Raw genomic sequence first — 20,484 nt, forward strand, 5'->3', positions numbered from 1 at the left:
AAAAATAGAAGATCTCTATATTAATAAGTAAGCTATAGCCCGAACTATACTTTATAATAGTATTATAAATAGAACTTTTATAAACTTATTTATAATTAGTATTACTAATAAGATATTTTAAATAATCCTTATTATTAATAAAGAGCTTACGAATACCCCCTAGGTAATATTTTAATATAAATTTAAACGAGCTAATAAAAAGATATTAAAATATTAATAAGTTAAATACGTAAAGAATATACTATAACTTATTTAATAAGGATATTATATATTATAATTATAAAGAGATTAGCTATATTATAAGGGATTATTTATAACTACGGGAATAGTATTAGTAGTATTATAACTATAATAAAACTAAGTACTTTATTAATAGCTACCTGAGCGTTATGTACTATAAATATAACTAAAAGGGGTATAAGGCCGCTAGTTATTAATTAGACCTTACTTTAACTAAGTAGCGTAAATTAGTAACGAGCTTAAATATTATTTTAATAAAGAGAGTAGTTAGTAATTAATAAGGGCAGCGCTTAAATATCCTAACTTATATATACTTAAACTATATATAAAAAAAGCTAAGTACTTTTATTAATTTAAAAATAGAAAGGAACGTAGTTAGTATCGGGCTACTTAATAACTTTAATACTAATTTATAAATTTATTTATTATTATAATTAATAAACGTTAAGGGTAAATAAATAGAAACGCTAAGAAACTATTACTTATAGCTTTAAATTACTAATAGTAATTACGTAATAAAAATATAGTTATATTATTTCGTAATAACTAATATTATAATACTTATACTTATTCTTAGTTTCCCTTAGTTAGAGGATATTAACCCGCTAATTAGTTAAAAATAAAAGAGGTAGTAGTATCTAATTTATAAATAATATATCCGCTTAAATATTTTAAAAAAGGGGCTATTAAATAACTTAATCTTAGTAATACTCGCGCATATCGTAATTAACCTAACTATAAATAATAACGTAGTATTAGTAAGTATAATTAAGAATTAGAAGCTACGTTATTAAGACTTTAATAACTTATTTTTAAAAAAAAAGGCTATTTCGCTATTAAATAGAGTATTATACGACTATTATATTAAACTAAACGACGCGGCGCTTATTCTTTAAGGACTTATTTACTTACTATTAAATTATAAGCTCGAGATTTTATATAACTATTTAATAAAAATAGAAGCTAGGGGCTAGATATACCCCTCTATAAGCCCGGTAGGAGTACTTATCCTTTTTATATTTAAAAAAAGAAGAGAGCTACGATTTTATATTAATTATAGAGCGATTAATAAAATTATATAGAAAAATAAAACGCTACTATTACTAATTAGAGAGATATTAAATAAACTATTTAATACCTCTATTTTTATAAAGCTAGATTTTAAAAACGCGTATTACTATATACGTATAGCTAAAAGTAATAAGTAAAAAATAGCTTTTTATATTAAATATAAGTAATTTAAGTACTTAGTTATACTTTTCGAGCTAATTAACGCGCCCGTAACTTTTTAAGTATATATTAATAACGTTCTAAGCGGCCTAGTTAATACTATTTATATTATATATTTAGATAATATCTTAATATATAGTAATAACTACGTAATATATAAAGAGTATATACGTAGCGTATTATAAAAACTATAGTAATAGAACTTATATTTAAATAGTAGTAAATACGAGTTTTATATATTATATATAGGATTTTTAAAGTATATTATATTTAATAAAAATATAGAAATAGAACCCGCGCGTATTAAAACTATAGTAAATTAGCTACTTCTAAAGAGTATTAAAAATATATAAACGTTCCTTAAATTTACGGGGTTCTATTATAAATTTATTAATAATTATATTAAGATAATAGTACCTTTAATAAACTTATTAAAAAAGGTAAAACTAGAATAATTAGAGTTACTAATATTAACTATAGAGTTATTTAAGAAGTTATTAATAGTATTTATTAATATACTAATACTACGATATTTTAACCTTATTTTACCTATATAGTTATAAATAGACGCTTTAGCTCGAGCTATTAGCTTAGTAATTACGTAATTATTTAAGGGTAATTAGTACTTAATTATTTATAAGTTAAGGAAATTAATAAATACGGAGAGCTACTATAATATAAAAAACGCAGAGCTACTAGTTATTATAAACGTATTAAAAAACTAATAATACTACCTTATTTATAGCTAAGATTAAGTCGTAATATTTATAAATTATTTTAACTTATAGTTCTTAAATATAAAAAAGAGACTAAATAAGAAATAGCTACGCTAACTAAACGAACTCGTAATATTTAATATTAAAATTAAGTTTAAACTAAGTATAAAGAACTTAATAAATAGATTATTATAAAAACTTAATTATAATAAAAATAATAATAATAATAGAGTAAAAGAGCTATTATTAAAAATAAAAAAAAACTTTTATAATATTAAAAATATATAAGAGCTCCTTAGAGTTATAATAATAAAATATATAAAGACGAGCTATAAAAGCGGCTCTTAAATAAAAAGGATAGTAAGTATTTTAGAAGCGGAGTTAGTAATAATATAAAAAAATAAATAAAATAAGTTAGGAGCTTTAGCTCGAGAGAACTCCGAGGAGTACTTCGAGAGATATAACAGGGCTATAAACCTAAAGTATTAGAATTATAATATAATACTTAAAAAGCTACTTAAGCTTATTATTAAAATTATAAATTACGAGCTATTTATTTTATAAGACTTTAATATAATAAGAATATTTAAAATAATATTTAATAAAGAGGGGTTATTAATAATAAGTTAACTACGGGCTATTTAATAAGAGGACGTTTTTATAAAAAATAAAAAATAAATTAAGAAGAACTAACAGCCTTACTTAGCTAAGAAAAAGTAATAATAAAGCTAAATATATAACTTTAAAAGGCTATTATATTATAATAGCTACGCTTATATATTATTATATAAGGGGCTAAGGAGGGAGGTTATTAAAATATATTATAATACGCTTATAATAAGATATTATAATATAAAATAAATAATAGCGCTACTAAAACGCTACTATTATTAAAATAGAATAAGTAGGAATATAAAAAGTTATATTAATATTTATATAATATATTAGCGAATAAAGCCTTATTATTATAAGCTATATAGCTTATTACGCCCCTTATTTACCCTAGTTAGGCTATAATAAGAGATATTACTAGACTTTATTACGGGCTTATTTATATTAATTATACTAATCGGGAGGCGCCCTTATAATATAGTACTCGTTATAATAAATCGATTTATAAAGTATAGCGTTTATATCGTTACGAGGATAACCCTTATAGCCTAGGGGTTTATAAACTTTTTATTTATAAAAATCTTTATTAAGTTTAAAATACTTAAAGGGATCGTTTTTAATAGGGGGTCGTTATTTATAAATAAGTTTTAGACTTATTTTTATTACTTTTTAATAATAAAGAGGCGTCTTAGTACTACGTTCTATCCGTAAACGGATAGTTAAATAGAATAGTAGAACTAATATTTAAAGTAGTACTTTTACTATTTTTATACTTAAGACTAATTAAATTAGGCATAGTATTTTTACTTAGCTAAGTTTATATATAATAACGCTTAGTACTTAGTAATTTATAAAACGCTTATTAAGGCCCTATTTAGGTTCTTATTTATATACCCTATATTAATTTTAATAAGGACTTAAGATAATATATAAAATATCTTAGCTAAGGAGCGTATAGCTTAACTATAAGCTAATTAAAAAACTTTATAACCCCTTATATAAAAAATATATAAAATATATAAATAATAAGCTAATAAAGCTAGGATAGATATATTATATAAAATAAGTAACTAAGTATTATTATTAAAAAAAATATTAAAAAGTAGCGTCTTAGTTAGAAATTAGTTAATAAGTATTTAGGCTTATTCGAAATTAAATTAATAGTTAGAATAGTAGGGGTCGCTTATTAACTAAATATATTAACGTAATATAGAATATATAATATATTCTATATATCCTTATTCGAGCCGTATTAATATTACGAAAAAGCCCCTTAGAAGCTCTTATTTATTAAGGATATAAATAGGGAGCTACTTTACGAAATAAAAAATATTATATAATATAAAGGGCTAAAGAGGAGGTAATAATACCTAATTTAGTAAAAAAAATATAGTAATAACGAAGATATATAAGAGCTAGCTAAGTATATTAAAAATATAACGTTAATTAATATATATAAAAAACGAGTTTTAATTAAGTAGTGCGCTTTAGTTTTTAAAGAGCTTAATAACGTAGCGAACTAGTTATTAATAATAAAAAAAGGGGGCTATATAGCTATAACTAAGTAATATAAACGTATTAATTACTAACCGTTTTTTTACTCTTTATAATATATAAAAAGACTACCCTTATTTATAAAAGGACCGCCCTTATACATAAAAGGGCTGCCCTAGCTATTATCCTAAGGGTCGTTATAAAAAAAATAATCTCCCTATTATTAATAAATTTATAAATAATTAATTACGAATACGGAGTATAAGCGGGGCGATTATATACTAACTAAAATATTATTAAAGCGGCGTACTTCGTTATAAATAGTACGAAGTAATATAATTATAGTATTATTATAGGATATAAACGTAGTATAGGAGGAGCTTATAGCTATTTTATTATTATTATTAATAATAATAAGGGTTAAGTAGGCCTCTTTATTAGTACGCTTAAGCGCCCTTTATATATTATTAATAACGATTTAATCAGTTTATTAGAGCTATAGAGTAATATTAATAACCTAAGTAATAGTAATAATAGAGTAGTAACGGAGTAATAAACTTCTAAATTATAAACGTTATTATTAGAAGCGAGTATAGTACTTTAAAGGGTTCGTATTATAAATTTCGCAAACTTAGGGACTTAAAACGTTATTAATATAATACTTAAGAAAAGTAATAAAATAATAATAGTGCTAAGTACTTATTATATTCTTATAAAAATAGTTCTATATAGTATATTTAATATAACGTACGCTAGATTTTAGAGAAATATTAAATAAAGGAGCGAATTAGGGGCTATAAATTACTAACTTAGTTAATTATAGTACTCGGCTTTTAAATTAAGCGCTTTATATATAATATAAGCGGGGTAGGGGAGCGGGTATACCTAGCCAACTTTAATTTTCTTAGCGTTTACTTTTTTTTTTTTTTTAATAAGAGTTTATAATAATTAATATAAGTAATATATAAATAGTAATATATATATAAGATTAGGGCGAGTAAAGGGGATATTAGGCTTTTTAAATAAACTATTATTATTATTATTACTAAGTATACTTATAGTACTAACGACTAGTCCGTTATTAATAATAATAACGCTATAATTAGGGGCTATAGTTATACTAAAACGAGTTAATAATAACTACGGAACGATTTTAAAAAAAAACTTATTTAGGTATAAAGAGTATATAAGAATAGGGATCTAAGAAATATTTATTAATTATAATATTTATATAATAAAGGAGTAGCGCAAATACTAATAAAAATAAGAAATTATATATAAAAAGGATAACTATAAATAAAAAAAAAAAAGAATTTAAAATTATAATAGCTTAAAAGGGGGTTAATATTAGTAAATAAAAGTGGGGTAATAACTACTTAGGTACTAATAATTATAAAAACGGCTTATAAATAGGAGTAACTTAAATATAAAATTATAAAGTTATTATTTAAAATAAGGGGTCTATACTCGGGCTAATAAGCACTACTTATACCTAACCTTATATTATATATTTAAAGATTTTTTAAATAAGAAATAAATTAATATAATATATATAAGCTATAAGCGGGTTTTAAAACGAAGTTTAGGTATTATAGCTAGCTAGTCGTAATAAGTATATTAATAGAAATTAAGGCTACGAGTACTAAGTAAATAGTATCGTAGTTATAAATAGCTTCTTTAAAACTATATTTATAAATCGTAAAATAAATAAGGCTTTAGTAATTAATCGTAAGCTTATTAAAAGGGTTTTTTATTAAAAATAGCTAAAAGCGATCGTAAGATTTAATACTAAGTTAATTATTAAAAAAGCTATAAAAAGTCTATCCTTAAGCCTAGCTTAAGTTTATACTATATATAAGTCTATTTATAAATATATTTTTTATTAATAATTACTCTTATTTATTAAGTAATTACTTAGTAAATATTAGTAAGTAATTACTTAGAGTAATTATAGTAATTACTTTATTATATAATTACTATTTCTTATTTATATATAACTTATTTATAGTTCTTTTATTTTATAAGAGTCGCCCTATATTCTTATATTCTTATATATATAATATATTATAGCTACTATAAGCTTATGGGGCGGGCCCTAGTCTTAGTTATATATATTAAGTCGTAATATTAGGTCTCCTTTTTAAAGGTCTTATCTTTATAAACCTATAAATAAGTTATTATAGCCCAGGTTAGGGCTCGTTAAGTAATTTTTTTAAAAATACTAAGATATTCGCTAGATTTTTAATATATTATTAACTAAAGCTTACTCTCGAAATTAAGGAGCGAGGATTCGAAATTATAATACTTTACTTATTTTACCGTTCGTTAGGGCGAAAATATAAGATATTAAAAAGTAAATTAAGGTATTATAAGTATATACGTTATAGTCGTTCTTATAATACGATTACTAGTACTATATATAATTATAGGTTTCTTTTTTTTTATTAGTATTTTTTATATTAATTATATTTATAATAGATCGTTTTTTATTTAAAGCTAATAGGTTAGAACGTAAAAAAGAGGCTAAGGAGCTTTTTTTTTAAAAACGGGTAAAGGCCTTATATCGTGCGTAAGCTAAAATAAATTAATTTCTATTAAAGTTAGATTATTTTTAAAAAAAAAAAGGATAGTATTTAAAAAGGGAAAAGCGATTCCTAATTTCTTTAGTATTATTAATAAGGATAAGTCGGCTACTGCGCGAGAGGCGTAGTTTAGTAATATTTTTAAAGTAATTAATTAAGATATTATAATAGCTAGGAGTTTTAGTTTTAATTTTAACTTTAGTATTTTAAAAAGGATTCCTAAGAGTTCTAAAGGTTCGTAATAGGTTCCTATGTGTTTTTTTTATATTTATAGTTTTTCTATTTAATTAGAAATTCCTATGTTTTATTCTTAATTTTATAGTTAATAATTTGTTTAACTTCGTATTTTAGTTAGTTTAGTTTAACAATAATATAATTTTCTATATATAAACCTTTTAGTATAAGTTCGAGTAATAAAATATAAAAAACGGGATAGTATCGTATCGTATTTAGTAATTTTAATTCGTAATTAACTAGTAAGACTTTTTTAATAATCTCGAAAGGTCTAAGTTTTTTATAATCTAATTTATTACTTAGTCGTTTTGTTTTAATATTATAGTAAAGGAGATAGGCACTATCCCCCTTTTTTAAAAATAGTCCTCTAATTTTTAATCTATCTACGTTCTTTTTTATACGTTATTATATAAACTCGAGGTTTATTAATACTTATTTATAAATCTCTTTAAGCTTTTTTATATTTACTATAGCTCTTATAACTTATAGTCCTTATTATACTTCTCTATATACTATTAATTAGAATCCGTAATTAAAATAAAACGGAGATTTTCTTATACTTTTACTAACTATATTATTATATATAAACTAAGCTATTAATAAAAATACTACCTAATTATCTTAATTATAGTTTATATAATAACGAAAGTATATCTCGAAGATCTAATTAATTCTTTTTATCTATTTATTAGTTTATAAATAAAATAATATTAATAGTTTATAATCTATACTAAGTTACGAAATTAAGGATTTTTAAAATTTTAAAATAAATAGCTTATCTTTATTAAAGATAATTTCTTTTAGTAAATTATAGTTCGAAAGTATAACCTTAGTAAATATATATACTAGGTTTTTTATAGTATTTAATTCTTTATAGGGAATAAAATATATAAACTTAGTAAGTCGATTAACTATAACTAAAATACTATTGTACTATACTTTAATAAATAGTTTTTTAAACTTTAGTAATTTAATAATAAAGTTCTATATAATTAATTACTATATTTCTATTAATAGTTATAATAGTTATAGCTCGTTATAAAACTTATATAGGCTATTTTTATTTTTTTTATAAGTCGCGCAGTCTTTAATTATTTTTATAATTTTAGTACGTATAACGGATTTATTATAGTACTAATAAATCCGTTTTTACGTTTTAATAATTCCTTAATAGCTATATACCGGTATACTATAAATTTTTATAATAAACTTAGGGGTTATTTTTTTAATCGAGCTAGTATTAATCTTTTTAACTATTATAAGGAGCTTTATAGTTAGTATAAAGCTACTATCCTTCTCCTATTTAAAAATAACTTATATTTCTTTAGGAACTACGACTTTGTAATTAGGTTTTTTATTAAGAGCGTTTATTCTATTATTTTCTAAACCTTTTTAATAAATAATTTAGAAATTATACTTAGATAGGAATTCGCTCTATCTAACTTATTATTTATTTAGATTTTTATTTATTATAAAGTTTACGAGGTTCTTATAATTTATATAGATTATAACTTCGTACTTAGTTCTAAATAACTATAGTTTCTATTCTTAAAATACTTCGATAATTATTATTAGTTCTTTATTATAAATTTATTAATTTAATTCTGCTCTATAAAATACTTTAGAATAAAAATAATATAAGTAAAGTTTTCCTTATTTATTTTATTATCCTAAGACCGCTCTTATAATAAAGTCTAAAGTATTAATCTTAATTTTAAAAAGTTTTTAAGGGTCTAAGATTATAATAACTAGTTTAGAAACGACTATATTTTTAACTTTAATAAATACTTCTTTATACTTAGAATCTTAAATAAAGGGGGTATCCTTTTATATTAAGTTATTAAGGGGTCTAACTATATTAATATAGTCCTTAAGGAATTATTAATAAAAATTAATAAATTCTAAGAATCCTTATATATTTTTAACGTTTTATAGTATAGGCTAGTCCTTAACTACTTTTACTTTTAATACTTATATATAGATTTATCTTAGTATAATAGTATATTTAAAAAAGTTTACTTTTTATATATAAAATTCGTATTTAAAAAGTTCGGTATATAGCTTAGTATTTTAAAGCTTTTAAAATACTATATAAATATGTTTTTTATATATTTTAAAGTCGGGGGAGAAGATAAGAATATTATTAATATAAATAATAATAAAAATATTAACGTACTCCCGGAGTATATAGTTAATTATTATTTAAAAAGTTACCGGAGTATTAGTAAGTCCGAAGGGTATAACGAGATACTTAAAGAGTCCTTTACGAATTTAGAATACTATTTTTTACTCGTCTCTTTTTTTAATTCGAATTTAATTAAATATTTTTTTAAGATTTATAATAGTAAACTAATTAGCTCTATAAAATAGATTTCTAAACTTAGTAATAAGTAGTAAGGGGTAGTAATTCTTTTTCATAATTTCGTTAAGTTTTTTATAGTTAATAATAAGTCTTAATTTTCCGCCCTTTTTTAGTATAAAAAATAAAGGGAATCTAATAAGAGAATTTAATAGTTAAATATATCCCTTCTTAAGTTTCTTATTAATATATTCGTTAAAGTACTCTTATTTTTTTTAATTTATTAAGTATATTAAATAGAACCTAGGTTATGTCCCTTCTTTAAGCTCGATTTTTATATTTTAATTATTATATTTTAGTAATCCTATTTTTTTAGGTTTTATAAATAGTTTTATATATATTTAGTACTCCTTAAGTATAGTCTAAAGTCGTTATGATCCTCGATTATTAATACTAGTTATAAACTTTCTAAAGCTTTTTACTATTTTAATAAAAATTATATATTATATTTATTCTCGTTTTTTAGGAGTTCTTAAAAATCCGTTTAAACCCTTTTTTTTAGGTCGTTTAGTAACTAGATTTTCTTAGAGGACCTAGTTAGTAATCTAATCTATCCATAAGTTATATTTTTATAACTACGAGATCCTTAAGATAATATTAATATTTCCGATTTCTATAATATTATATTATAATTATTTTTATTAATTATTAATATATATTAAGAAGTATACGGTCTCTTAATTAATATATTTATAATTATAGTTAACTCGTTCTCTTTTTACTATTTATAGTTAATATAAGTTATTTTTCTATACTTATAATAAGTTAAGTTTATTTACTATTCTTAGTAAAATATAACTTTTTTATATATTACTATTAATAATAGCGTTTAATCCTTATTTATAAATATCGAGGTTAATTCGTAAGTATACGTCGTTATATTATTTAGTTATATATAGGAACTTTTTTTTTATTTTTACTTTTTATTATTCTTTTATAATTAGCTTTTTTAGTTTTTTAATATACGCTTTTTCTATCGAGCGCCTTACTCGTATAGTTTTTATTATTCTCTTTATATTTTTATTTTTTTAATATAATAGACTTAATATTAATCGTATTTATAATCCTTTTATTTTATATATTTATTATTAAGGTATTTTATAAAGAAGTTAAGGTTTGGTCCGAATATTATTTTATCATTATTATTAAAGCTTAGTAATATTTAGCTAAGTAGTTAGTCTTTTATATAAATATCCTTAATAAGCTTATTATTACGTCTTTATAAATAAAAGCGACTATCTTATTTATATATAAGGTACTAAAGGTATTTATTATCTAGGTATTCTATTTAAAATAATTCTTTATAAAAGGGGTCTTTAGGGTTAAGTAAAGAGTAATCTCTATCCATATAGGGGGTTATTATAACCTTTTTATATTTTTTAGTTCTATAAAACTAAATAATTTAGTTATCCTCGAATAGATAAATATACTTATATCGTAGTTCGTCGTCGTTTTTTTTAAAACTAATATTATTAACGCTAAGTAGTGCTTTATAATCGATCTCTATTTAAGTACGTCGTTAAGTAATATTACGAGGTTTATCCGAATTATAGAGTAATTTTATTTTATTAAAATAAAAGGAGCTAGTTCTTATTTTAATATTTTCTTTTTTAATTTTAAAATCGATTCTTTTTTTATTAATAATTCCGAAGTTAAGAGTCGGTTTTTTAAGTACTTCGATCTTATTTTCGTATACGAGGTTCTTAAACTATTCCTTAATTTTATAAATAAATTTTTTATTAATATTTACTCGTCGTATTATATAAATAGACTTAGTTAGTATTTTATTTAAATTAAGTTCTTTTTAAAACTTAATAAGTTATTTTTAATTTATATTATTTCGTTGCGCTATATATACGAGGCTACTTATAATTCTTTTCGTATTAGGTCCTCTTTTTTTAAGCTTAAAGAGCTATTTTTTTATATTAACTAGGAGTTTTTATTTAATTCGTCCTTTAAAGAGGTTAAGCATATTTTTCGTAATAGGGTCCGTTTTGCCCTTTTTTTTTATATTTTTATAAATTTAAGAGAATATAATAAAGTATTTAATATTATTCTTTTTAAGAATATAGGGTCGATAGGTAAGTATCTCTTTTTTTTTTATTATTACTACTAGGGTTTTAATAAGTAATAAGGTAAATTATTTATTATTCTTAAGTTATTTAGAGTACTATCTTATTTATTCTTTACTATTTTAATAAGTAAAGTAGCCGTTATTATAGTAGGCTATTTATAAGAGTTATTCGTAAAGAACTTTTTTACTTATAATATTAGCTCGCTTTTTTAGAATAGGTTAGTATTAAATACGCTTAAGTTATTAATAATCTCTAACTATATATCTTAGTTTATCGTAGTTATAATACTTAAAGTCCTTTTTTTAGCGAGGTTATTCCCTTTTAATAATACTAAGGTTTATTAGTCCGCTATAATACCCTATTATAATAGTTATTAATCTATATTTACGTTTATTATTAAGTTTAGCTTAGTTATTTTAGGTATTTTATCCTTTTTATTTAAAGCATCGTTCGTAAAGTCGATTATTAATTTTAATAATTATATTAATATAATTATAGAGCTTATTAAGTCGGTCTTAATAAGAGAGGTTATCCTTAACTTCTTTTTTTAGGCTATAATAAAAGGCTATTATAAGTACTTTATTACCCTAATCGAGCTTAGAGGTAATTTACCTAAATTTAGATATATACTTATTAACTAATCCCTTTTATATAAGGGTTATAAGCCTTCGTTTAGTAATTCGTTTTTTATTAGGGTTACTGAAGGTTTTTTTAAGTTTTTTTTTAAACTCGTTATAGTTATTAAAAATCTTTTTAATATTTTTATTTTAAATATTACGTTCGTTTTTAAAGTAATCTTTTATAAAAAGTTCGAACTAAGCGAGGGTATCCTTTTTAAAAAATAAAACTACGTAATAAACCTTATCTATTTTAATAATAAAAAAGGTCCCGTAATAGTATAAATAAGCCTTAGTTTAAATAAAAAATCCTTAAAGAATATCCGGGGACCTATTATAGAGTTCTAGTTTAGAGTACTTAGCTTTAAGTATTAAAAGAGGTCGGAGTACTATAAGCTAAGTATAAAGTTATTTATTTTTATTTTTAAGTTTAAGTATTATATTATATAATTATTAAATAGTAAGTATAGCTACCTTAATAAGCTGCGCCGTATTATTATTATTAATAATTAATATATTTATATTATTTAGTTAGTTTTTTATAGAATAAACTTATTAAATAAAAGTAATTAAAGTATTATAATTAGCTAGTTATAATAAGTATATTAATAAAAGTTAAGGCTACGAGTACTAAGTAAATAATATTATAATCGTAAATAGCTTTTTTAAAGTTATATTTATAAGTCGTAAAGTAAGTAAGGCTTTAGTAATTAATCGTAAGCTTATTAAAAGGGTTTTTTATTAAAAATAGCTAAAAGCGATTATAAGATCTAATACTAAGTTAATTATTAAAGAAGTTATAAAAAGTCTATCCTTAAGCCCGGCTTAAGTTTATACTATATATAAATTTACTTATAAACATATCCTTTATTAATAATTACTTTTATTCGTTAAGTAATTACTTAGTAAATATTAATAAGTAATTACTTAGAGTAATTATAGTAATTACCTTATTACGTAATTATTATTTCTTATCTATATATAACTTATTTATAGTTCTTTTATTTTATAAGAGTCGCCCTATATTCCCGTATTTTTATATATATAGTATATTATAGCTACTATAAGCCTGCGGGGCGGGCCCTAGTCTTAGTTATGTATATTAAGTCGTAATATTAAGAAAAAGAGTACCCTATTAAGCCTTACTAATTAAGCTTTATTAGTTAAAAAATAGCTTAAGGGGTATAAAAAAGGGGACTAAGTAATAAAGGAGTAGCTTAGGTATATATAGAGCGCTAGTAGTATACCTTAAGGAAAGGGTAGATTTTAGTAATTTATTTTTTAGACCCTAATAGCAGTTAGCCCCTGTGAGCTTCTTCCCTGCGTTATATACCTATTAATAGTAGTACTCTATGAGAAACTACTAAAAATGGTAGCTATCTTCTCCGGCCGCGTCTTCATTGGCCCCGAGCTTTGCTATAAAGAAGAGTATCTAGAGGCCAGCACTATGTTTGTCGTCGACCTCTTTAGGCAGTGGCCAAAGTTCTTGCGCTTCATCGGCAGACAATATGTCCCTGAGATTAAGAAGTTGGCTGAACATAGACGCCGCGCTGCCCAAGTCCTGATCCCAGTCATTGAAGCACGCAAAAGGTTGTACAAAGAAGTTACCGAGGTACCAGGGGACTTGCTGCAATGGTTCATTGTCAAATCTAGCAAATTTGGCATGGGCAAGAATGAGCAGCTCGCCGAAACGTAGCTCAGCTTGAGCATCGTTGCTATCCACACCACCACAATGGCAGCCACGCATACGTAGGTCACCCCAGGCCATAAAATGTTCGAGGAGGCGACGTGGCTCATCAGACTGACCGGACGAAAGGTTGTATGACATTGCTGCACGATGTCCCGATGTCATTCCCGCTCTCCGAAAAGAGGTCCAATCTGTTCTAGCCGCCAATGAGAACGAATGGTCAACTAGCGCCCTCTTCCAGATGAAGCTGCTCGACTCAGTCTTACGCGAGTTCCAACGTTTCAATCCCGCCAGCTTAATCAGCTTCATGCGAACTATCACAAAACCAGTGACGCTTAAAGATGGCACTCAGCTCCTACCTGGCACCAACATCGCGGTGCCCATGGTCGGCCCAATACAAGACAATCTTTACTACACTGAATCAACCCAAGTCGATCCCTACCGCTTCGTGTCCATCCGCAGCGAGGCCCGCAGCGATCCGTTACAGCATGCAAACAAGGAACAGTTTCAATTCGTGTCATCGACCAAGGAGAACATGGCCTTTGGCTTTGGCCGCCACGCGTGTCCAGGCCGCTTTTTTGCTGCTACAGAGATTAAGATGCTCATTGCAAGACTTCTTTTGGAATACGATATTCGAATGCCAGAAGGTGTCATGGAGCGGTATAAGAATATCGTGAGAGGCGACATGATCGAACCGGATCATAGGAAGACGATTATGTTAAGAAAATGCACCTGAGTGGGTTCTATAGTTGGAGAACTTGAGGAGGGAGTGACCCCGAAATTCCTCGTGATCGATACTCATTGCCGCAGCCCTGGATAAGACCTCAATTTGCTTTGCAGCGAAGATACCTAGGCATCAAGGGCAATGTCGCTTGTTTTACGCGCCTCGGTCGCGTGGCGCACCGACAACACCACGGTTTACCATCGTCAGCATCTCGGGTAACTGATTGAGCTTGAGATTCGTGCGTCATACCAGCCCCTCGCCTCGGAGAGAATTGGGGGCTGTTCGGTACGAGTGGCAGCTCAGCATAGCAACATAATATCAACCCATACAAGCTAATTTTCTTTGCCACATATCCTAGCGCGTCTTAATGGTAAATGAAGTCTTTCGAATTCCACAATAGTTGACACACTCTCCGTCATAGCCACTGAGGTGTGACGTTTCGGCCGGAAAATGGTGGTGATAGTGAGTGAAAGGTTGCAACGGAGTTTTCTTAGCAAAAGATTTCAGCAACGACGTACCTTAAAGTCTCACAATTGGCTCTAAGTCAGTAAACTCCAGGGATATCAATATTTTTCTTGGTGGAAATTTGCAGATTTCATATTTGACGACAATTTCCGTCATTCCCTTGTGCCTTCGTAGACTTGAAACACTACGGCAGAAACTAGGGCTCACACGATATAAACATCTTTCTTTGTGATAGCTTATGGACGACAGCCCCTGTTGACTCAATGCATTGGTGGCTAAGCCAGCACCAACTTCTCCCACTGAAAGCCCGGATCTATAATCACAGAACCTCAGACACCAAATCCTCATATATGCAGGGTATACTAGGCTGATTGTTAGTCGGGCGTTGCAAAAGTACACGCGCAAAGTTTCTCTTTTTGAGAATTACCTTTCACTCTTCCCAACTTCAGTCCAACAAAGACATTTACCGAGGGCAACACTTCCAGTATCCAGTGCAAGGCGTACCCCAATCCTTACCCTTGCACTGCGGCGCGTTGTCGACGAACTTGACCCTCTGGCCAACCGGGCATGACGCCGGCCAGTCGCAGGCCATGCGGTTGCTCGACATGACACAGGTGGTCTTGACGCCCTCCGTCATGCGGCACCCATCGCTTGCGGGGATAGCTGTGGCGACTGTGGCTAGCGCCAGTATCGAAGAGATTGAGGAGAATTGCATTTTGTTTCGGGGCTGATGAAGCTCTGGAATCAAAGGCGTTTATGGTAGGTTCGTTTTGGAAGGAGTGAATCGAGAAGCGGCAAGACATTGGTATGGCAAGTTTGACACAAGCCAAGGAACTGGTTTCCTCATTAAGTACCTAAGAGTCTCTAAAAATCAATCCTCTTCAATCCATGCCCTCAATTTGTTCGTGAATATGAAGACCGGGATTAGGGATGTAGGTCAGACTAACTGTGAAATATAAATCTCTCCTTGACAAGGCTTCATCGCACAGCATATTGTGGGATGCCATTGTCCGTGGAATCCGCGTAAATGGAATGAAAGTGATTGATACGAAAATCTGGCTGTATCAGAATGAAGCTTAATATCCACCACTTTCTTTTCCTTTCCTTCTCTTTTTAGGCAACCGAGTGCCGGGCAACTACGACTCATGGCAGCTTTTAAATTATCGGCCTCGGGGAACTCCATCTCGGCGAATCTTGGCCATTGAGAGCTCAGTCAATGCGCAGAGCCACGTGGGAAAATATCAAGTATGGGACGACTTAGAACCTTACTTTATTACTAGGCACATCCAACCTCGTAGGCTTCAGCGACTCAGGCACACGACCAGCCCGAGTCAAGTAATGACCTTCCAAATTAGCTGCCTGCGATCTAGAGAATCATATATGCCCTTGTCCTATCAAATTTTAACTTGGTCTAAGAGTCACATCCGAAACCGACCTTCACACGTGACCCCGGTACCGAGCAGCCAAAGAAGTCAATTCACAATTCACCCCAGCTCTACGAAGAACGCATCTCAAGACTGCGGTCGCGTGAACAAGCCCACACCGACCCTGGAAGGCTCTCTAAGAGCTGTCAAGGCGTTTTCACACGCGCAAAACTGTCAGCTGTCGATTTCGCCCTGCAGTTTGTATGCCTCCATGACCCGTGCCGTAAAGGTCAGATGGGCCAAGGCGAGTCTTGACTCTACCAAATTGAAACAGGGCGATCTCTTGTGAAATTTCTTGCTTCAGGTGTTATTCAATTGCTGTCTATCCGTCCACATACTACCTTCTAAACTGAGTTGTTTCGATGCTTAGAGTCTTCAAAGTCGCTGTGCGTACCACGCCTTTAGTAGTCCTCAGTCTCGAACAAGAGTGCGCTAAAGGAGGGAGAAGGTGAATCGGGCTAAGGACCTTGGAGACCCTACAATCAGACAGGTTCTCTCGTATGTATAGTGTGGTTCCGCATGAATAGGCTTGAGTCGCTTGACTACATATGGGATACTGCGTTGAGATGTCATATGAATCACTGGATGAAGCGGAGAAGAGCTATTATATGAGCCTCCTCAATGACTTCCGCTTCTTGTGATCTTGTGATTTCTTGAATATACATGAGATGAATAAGTAGATGGCGGAAGCTGCCTGAGGTATAACTTCCTCATTCAACGTCACCAACCTTTATGAAGAGTGAATCATTTCTGGTTCTCAACAAGATCAGGCCGCATGGCCGAGGGGTTCTGGGCTGTAGAGGCCCCGACTAGACCGTGAAGTCTCCGGTCTATTCCTAGATCCATGTTCACCCCTCGATCGGTCCGGTCTTGTTAACTTTCTTTCCAAGTTTTGATTTCTGTAGAATCTTCAGACCATCAGGTCGGTCCTTCCTCACTTCTCGACTAACGCTCCATAACAGGAAGTCATGAAACCCCTCGGCCTTTTGTCCTACGCGTATAGTCCTAGCAATGATTAATCCCAAGCTAGGGTACCGATCTTCAGGTAGTCCAAAAAGGAAACCCGGCACTCAAGCATCGTCCTTGATCTTGACTCCCAACCCACGATCAACAACAACAGTAGTCTTCTGCAAACTCCTCTTCACCGGCTTCGCATCACTGAAAATCTCCTCCAGCTCCTCCAACGTCCTCTCCTTGGTCTCAACGCAAGACATGTACATCAACCCGAGATGCACAAAATGCAACACCAAGAAAATCGTATACGTCTTCCACCCGATATGCTTAATCGACACAGACGTCCCGTACGTATTGATAAAGCTCGCAACGCCAGAGATGAACCCCTTGGCGCCCATCCCCTTGGCTCGGATCTCGTTGTTCAATATTTCGGCGGGGTACAGCGCCTGCAGCGGCGTCCAGCAGAAGCCCCAAAAGATGCCGTACGAGAAGATCATGGCGATGAAGGCGTAGGCCTGCGGCTTGGGCACCGCGGTGCCTTCGTCTAGGTGGTGCTCTGCTTTCGCGGCGAGGACGTTGATGGGGATGTAGACGAGCCCCGTGAGCAGGGTGCCCCAGAGGAACAGCGGTCTGCGACCGACCTTGTCGACGAAGAAGGAGCCGAAGATGCCGCTGACGAAGGATATGACGGTGTTGATCCCGTTGAGAAGGAGTTGTCGGCTCGAGTCCGTGATGCCAACCCCGCGCACCATACTGTAAAAATGCATAATCAGTCCATGTACCACTCTGCTTCGTGCTGGAAATGTGTTACTCACGCAGGTAAATAGTACGAAATCACCGATCCCCCGATAAACTGTGAAAACACGGCAACAAGCATGATGAGCCACATGCGGTACCGGTTCGGCCGATTGTTGACGAGAACCTTATAGTTCCAGTTATTATTCCTCAGCTCCTGCTCGGCCTCCAGCGACGTCCGTATCTCGTCGAGCTCGAGCTTGACGAGCGCCGAGTGCGGGTCCCCGTCGCCGTGATACTTTGTCAGAATCGCCGCCGCGCGGTCCGTATGGCCTTGCGACCAGAGCCAGCGCGGGCTCTCCGGCAGGAACCAGACGACGGAGATGACAATGGTGGCCGGGACGAGCTGGACGATGTAGGGGATGCGCCACGCCCAGTCGCTGGGGATGAAGTTTGTGCCGTAGCATGTCCACGCGGCCACTCACTCACAGTCAGCTTCCTGTCAAGGACATCCATCCAAGTGAAAGCAAACCAAAAGAAAAAAAAGGAAAACTCACTATTGGCACCAATATACCACCCCAAAACATTATACAACCCCCCAGCCAACCCCCTCCACGTAGGATACGCAATCTCCACCAAGAACACGGGCGCCGACGTCCCGCACATGGGCGTCCCCGTACCGACGATAAACCTGCCTATAAAGAACTGCGGCAGCCGGAAGCTGCTCGCCTGCAGCACGGAGCCCAGCACGATCATGGACGCGCCGGAGAACATGCAGGCGCGGCGGCCCCAGCGGTCCATGATGTACCCGCACAGCAGGCTGCCGATGATGCTGCCGACGGTGTAGATGGAGAAGACGGCGCCGTTGAGCTCGCCTGTGAGGCCGATGCGGAAACGGGCTTGAAAGGGGTCCATTGCGTTGATGGCGGACATTACGGAGCCGTCGTAGCCGTTCATGATGCCGTCTTTTGTGGAGTTGGAGATTGTCAGCTAAGGGATGTCTTTGATCTTTTTACAGAGTCATCACGTCTTATGAAAAGGGAGGTTTGGATGGGGCTTGAGAGACGTACTCAGAACGCAGAGACACATCATCGCGTAGAGCGTCATCTGCGACTTGGACTTGTAGTCGGGTTTGTCTTTGGCAATAGCGTCGGCGAGGGCGACGGACTGGACATTGACCTCCTTCGCGTGGCGGTGTGCGAGGGCGTTGTTCTTCTCGTCGTCCAAGGCGGAGGTCGTCGCCTCGACGCGGTGGCCTGTAGCTTCATTCTGCTTCTCCATGGCTGGTGTTTCTATCCTGCAAGAAAAGATTTCTGTGATAGAGAGGCTCGACCTTGCGGCGGTCGCTGCTCAGGCTAGGTAGCGTGGTGAGCAAGACGCCCTCATCATCAACTTTATATCAGAGGCTCGACATCTACTACGGTTAAGCTCTGTGGCATTCGCCCAGACGGCACTTCCCCGGACCTTGCCCTCCCAGGATGACCATCTGGAGATACCGGGCAGTCCAACCGATAGACTTGGAGCGATATGACAACCACCCCCTGCTTCATCCCTCACCCCGAAAACATCCCCATGTCGCCGCATGCACCCCTCACTCTCACTGCGGGGTGACGATCCAGACGAACCAACGACAAGATACAAGACGTACGAGAAATCCCACGTTTACGCCAAGACGGCAGCTCATATCACCGCATCTCGCTCTAACCCTATAACAAACCAAGATGGTGACATGGCTCCGATATGTCCACGTGCGCAGCTGACCAGTGTGAGATGCATTCATATCCTAGGGTTCCAAACAAGCAAGTTCAATGAACATAACCGCCAGACCTTCATTGGCGGGAAATACGTCCGTTGGAGTATGCTTCGCAGCTGGCAGCTTTTCCGTGCTTCGGCAGATGGATTGGCATGATTCTCGTGAACCCATCTTTTTGTAGGCACTCAAAGTCTACCTTATCCCTATCCGCCAAGGGGAATCCAAAGCACAGGAACATTGCACTAAGGAGAACCCATGGTGAATGGAGAAAGGCCAAGCAGGCCGGTCATCGTTGCTGTGCACGTTTGGAAAAGATGCAGCATTGTGCAGTCAAGATTGAAAATGAGAGCAATTCCCCCTATATTTGTAACCCAGGATGATCTAACATGCAGATTTTATCCTATTTTAAAACAAGAAAACGCCCGCGCCGCCGAGAATGCCATCCGCCTTGCCCCCAAGATAAGTTCCCCATCTAATCAGACGCGCGTTCATTCATGAGTTGTCTTGGTTGGTTCATTTCTGGATAGCCCAATATAATCTCTAGTGATTTGAGTAAAGAAAAAGAAAACAATCCCAACTGCCT

The 20,484-nt window shown here is 31.6% G+C and overlaps 5 protein-coding genes across 5 annotated transcripts, besides 1 other annotated feature; 1 reads left to right on the forward strand and 4 right to left on the reverse strand.

Moving 5' to 3' along the window:
• Nucleotides 1–7,225: 7,225 nt before the first annotated feature.
• CABS01_07457 (uncharacterized protein) lies at nt 7,226–7,408 on the reverse strand (the record flags this gene model as incomplete). Its single annotated transcript, XM_060540820.1, has 1 exon — nt 7,226–7,408. A coding segment is annotated over one exon (183 nt), but the record flags the coding sequence as incomplete, so codon positions are not given.
• A 453-nt stretch (nt 7,409–7,861) lies between these two features.
• Nucleotides 7,862–8,011, reverse strand: CABS01_07458 (uncharacterized protein; the record flags this gene model as incomplete). The annotated part of the gene is made up of 1 exon (XM_060540821.1): nt 7,862–8,011. A coding segment is annotated over one exon (150 nt), but the record flags the coding sequence as incomplete, so codon positions are not given.
• Nucleotides 8,012–9,457: 1,446 nt separating this feature from the next.
• Nucleotides 9,458–9,526: a sequence feature (Short protein (CABS01_07459, KAK1511501.1) was converted to a misc_feature.).
• A 4,002-nt stretch (nt 9,527–13,528) lies between these two features.
• On the forward strand, nt 13,529–14,582 carry CABS01_07460 (ent-kaurene oxidase; the record flags this gene model as incomplete). The annotated part of the gene is made up of 2 exons (XM_060540822.1): nt 13,529–13,851; nt 13,976–14,582. The coding sequence occupies 2 exons, from the start codon at nt 13,529–13,531 to the stop codon at nt 14,580–14,582; spliced, it is 930 nt and encodes a 309-aa protein (XP_060402990.1).
• Nucleotides 14,583–15,354: 772 nt separating this feature from the next.
• Nucleotides 15,355–15,750, reverse strand: CABS01_07461 (uncharacterized protein; the record flags this gene model as incomplete). The annotated part of the gene is made up of 2 exons (XM_060540823.1): nt 15,355–15,397; nt 15,503–15,750. 2 exons carry the CDS (start codon nt 15,748–15,750, stop codon nt 15,355–15,357), a joined length of 291 nt encoding a protein of 96 aa, XP_060402991.1.
• Nucleotides 15,751–17,529: 1,779 nt separating this feature from the next.
• Nucleotides 17,530–19,429, reverse strand: CABS01_07462 (uncharacterized protein; the record flags this gene model as incomplete). Its single annotated transcript, XM_060540824.1, has 4 exons — nt 17,530–18,166; nt 18,229–18,628; nt 18,706–19,113; nt 19,219–19,429. 4 exons carry the CDS (start codon nt 19,427–19,429, stop codon nt 17,530–17,532), a joined length of 1,656 nt encoding a protein of 551 aa, XP_060402992.1.
• Between the last annotated feature and the right edge of the window lie 1,055 nt (nt 19,430–20,484).

This window comes from Colletotrichum abscissum, assembly GCF_030869225.1.
Source record: "Colletotrichum abscissum strain IMI 504890 chromosome Unknown Scaffold_16.1, whole genome shotgun sequence".
NCBI lineage: Eukaryota > Fungi > Ascomycota > Sordariomycetes > Glomerellales > Glomerellaceae > Colletotrichum > Colletotrichum abscissum.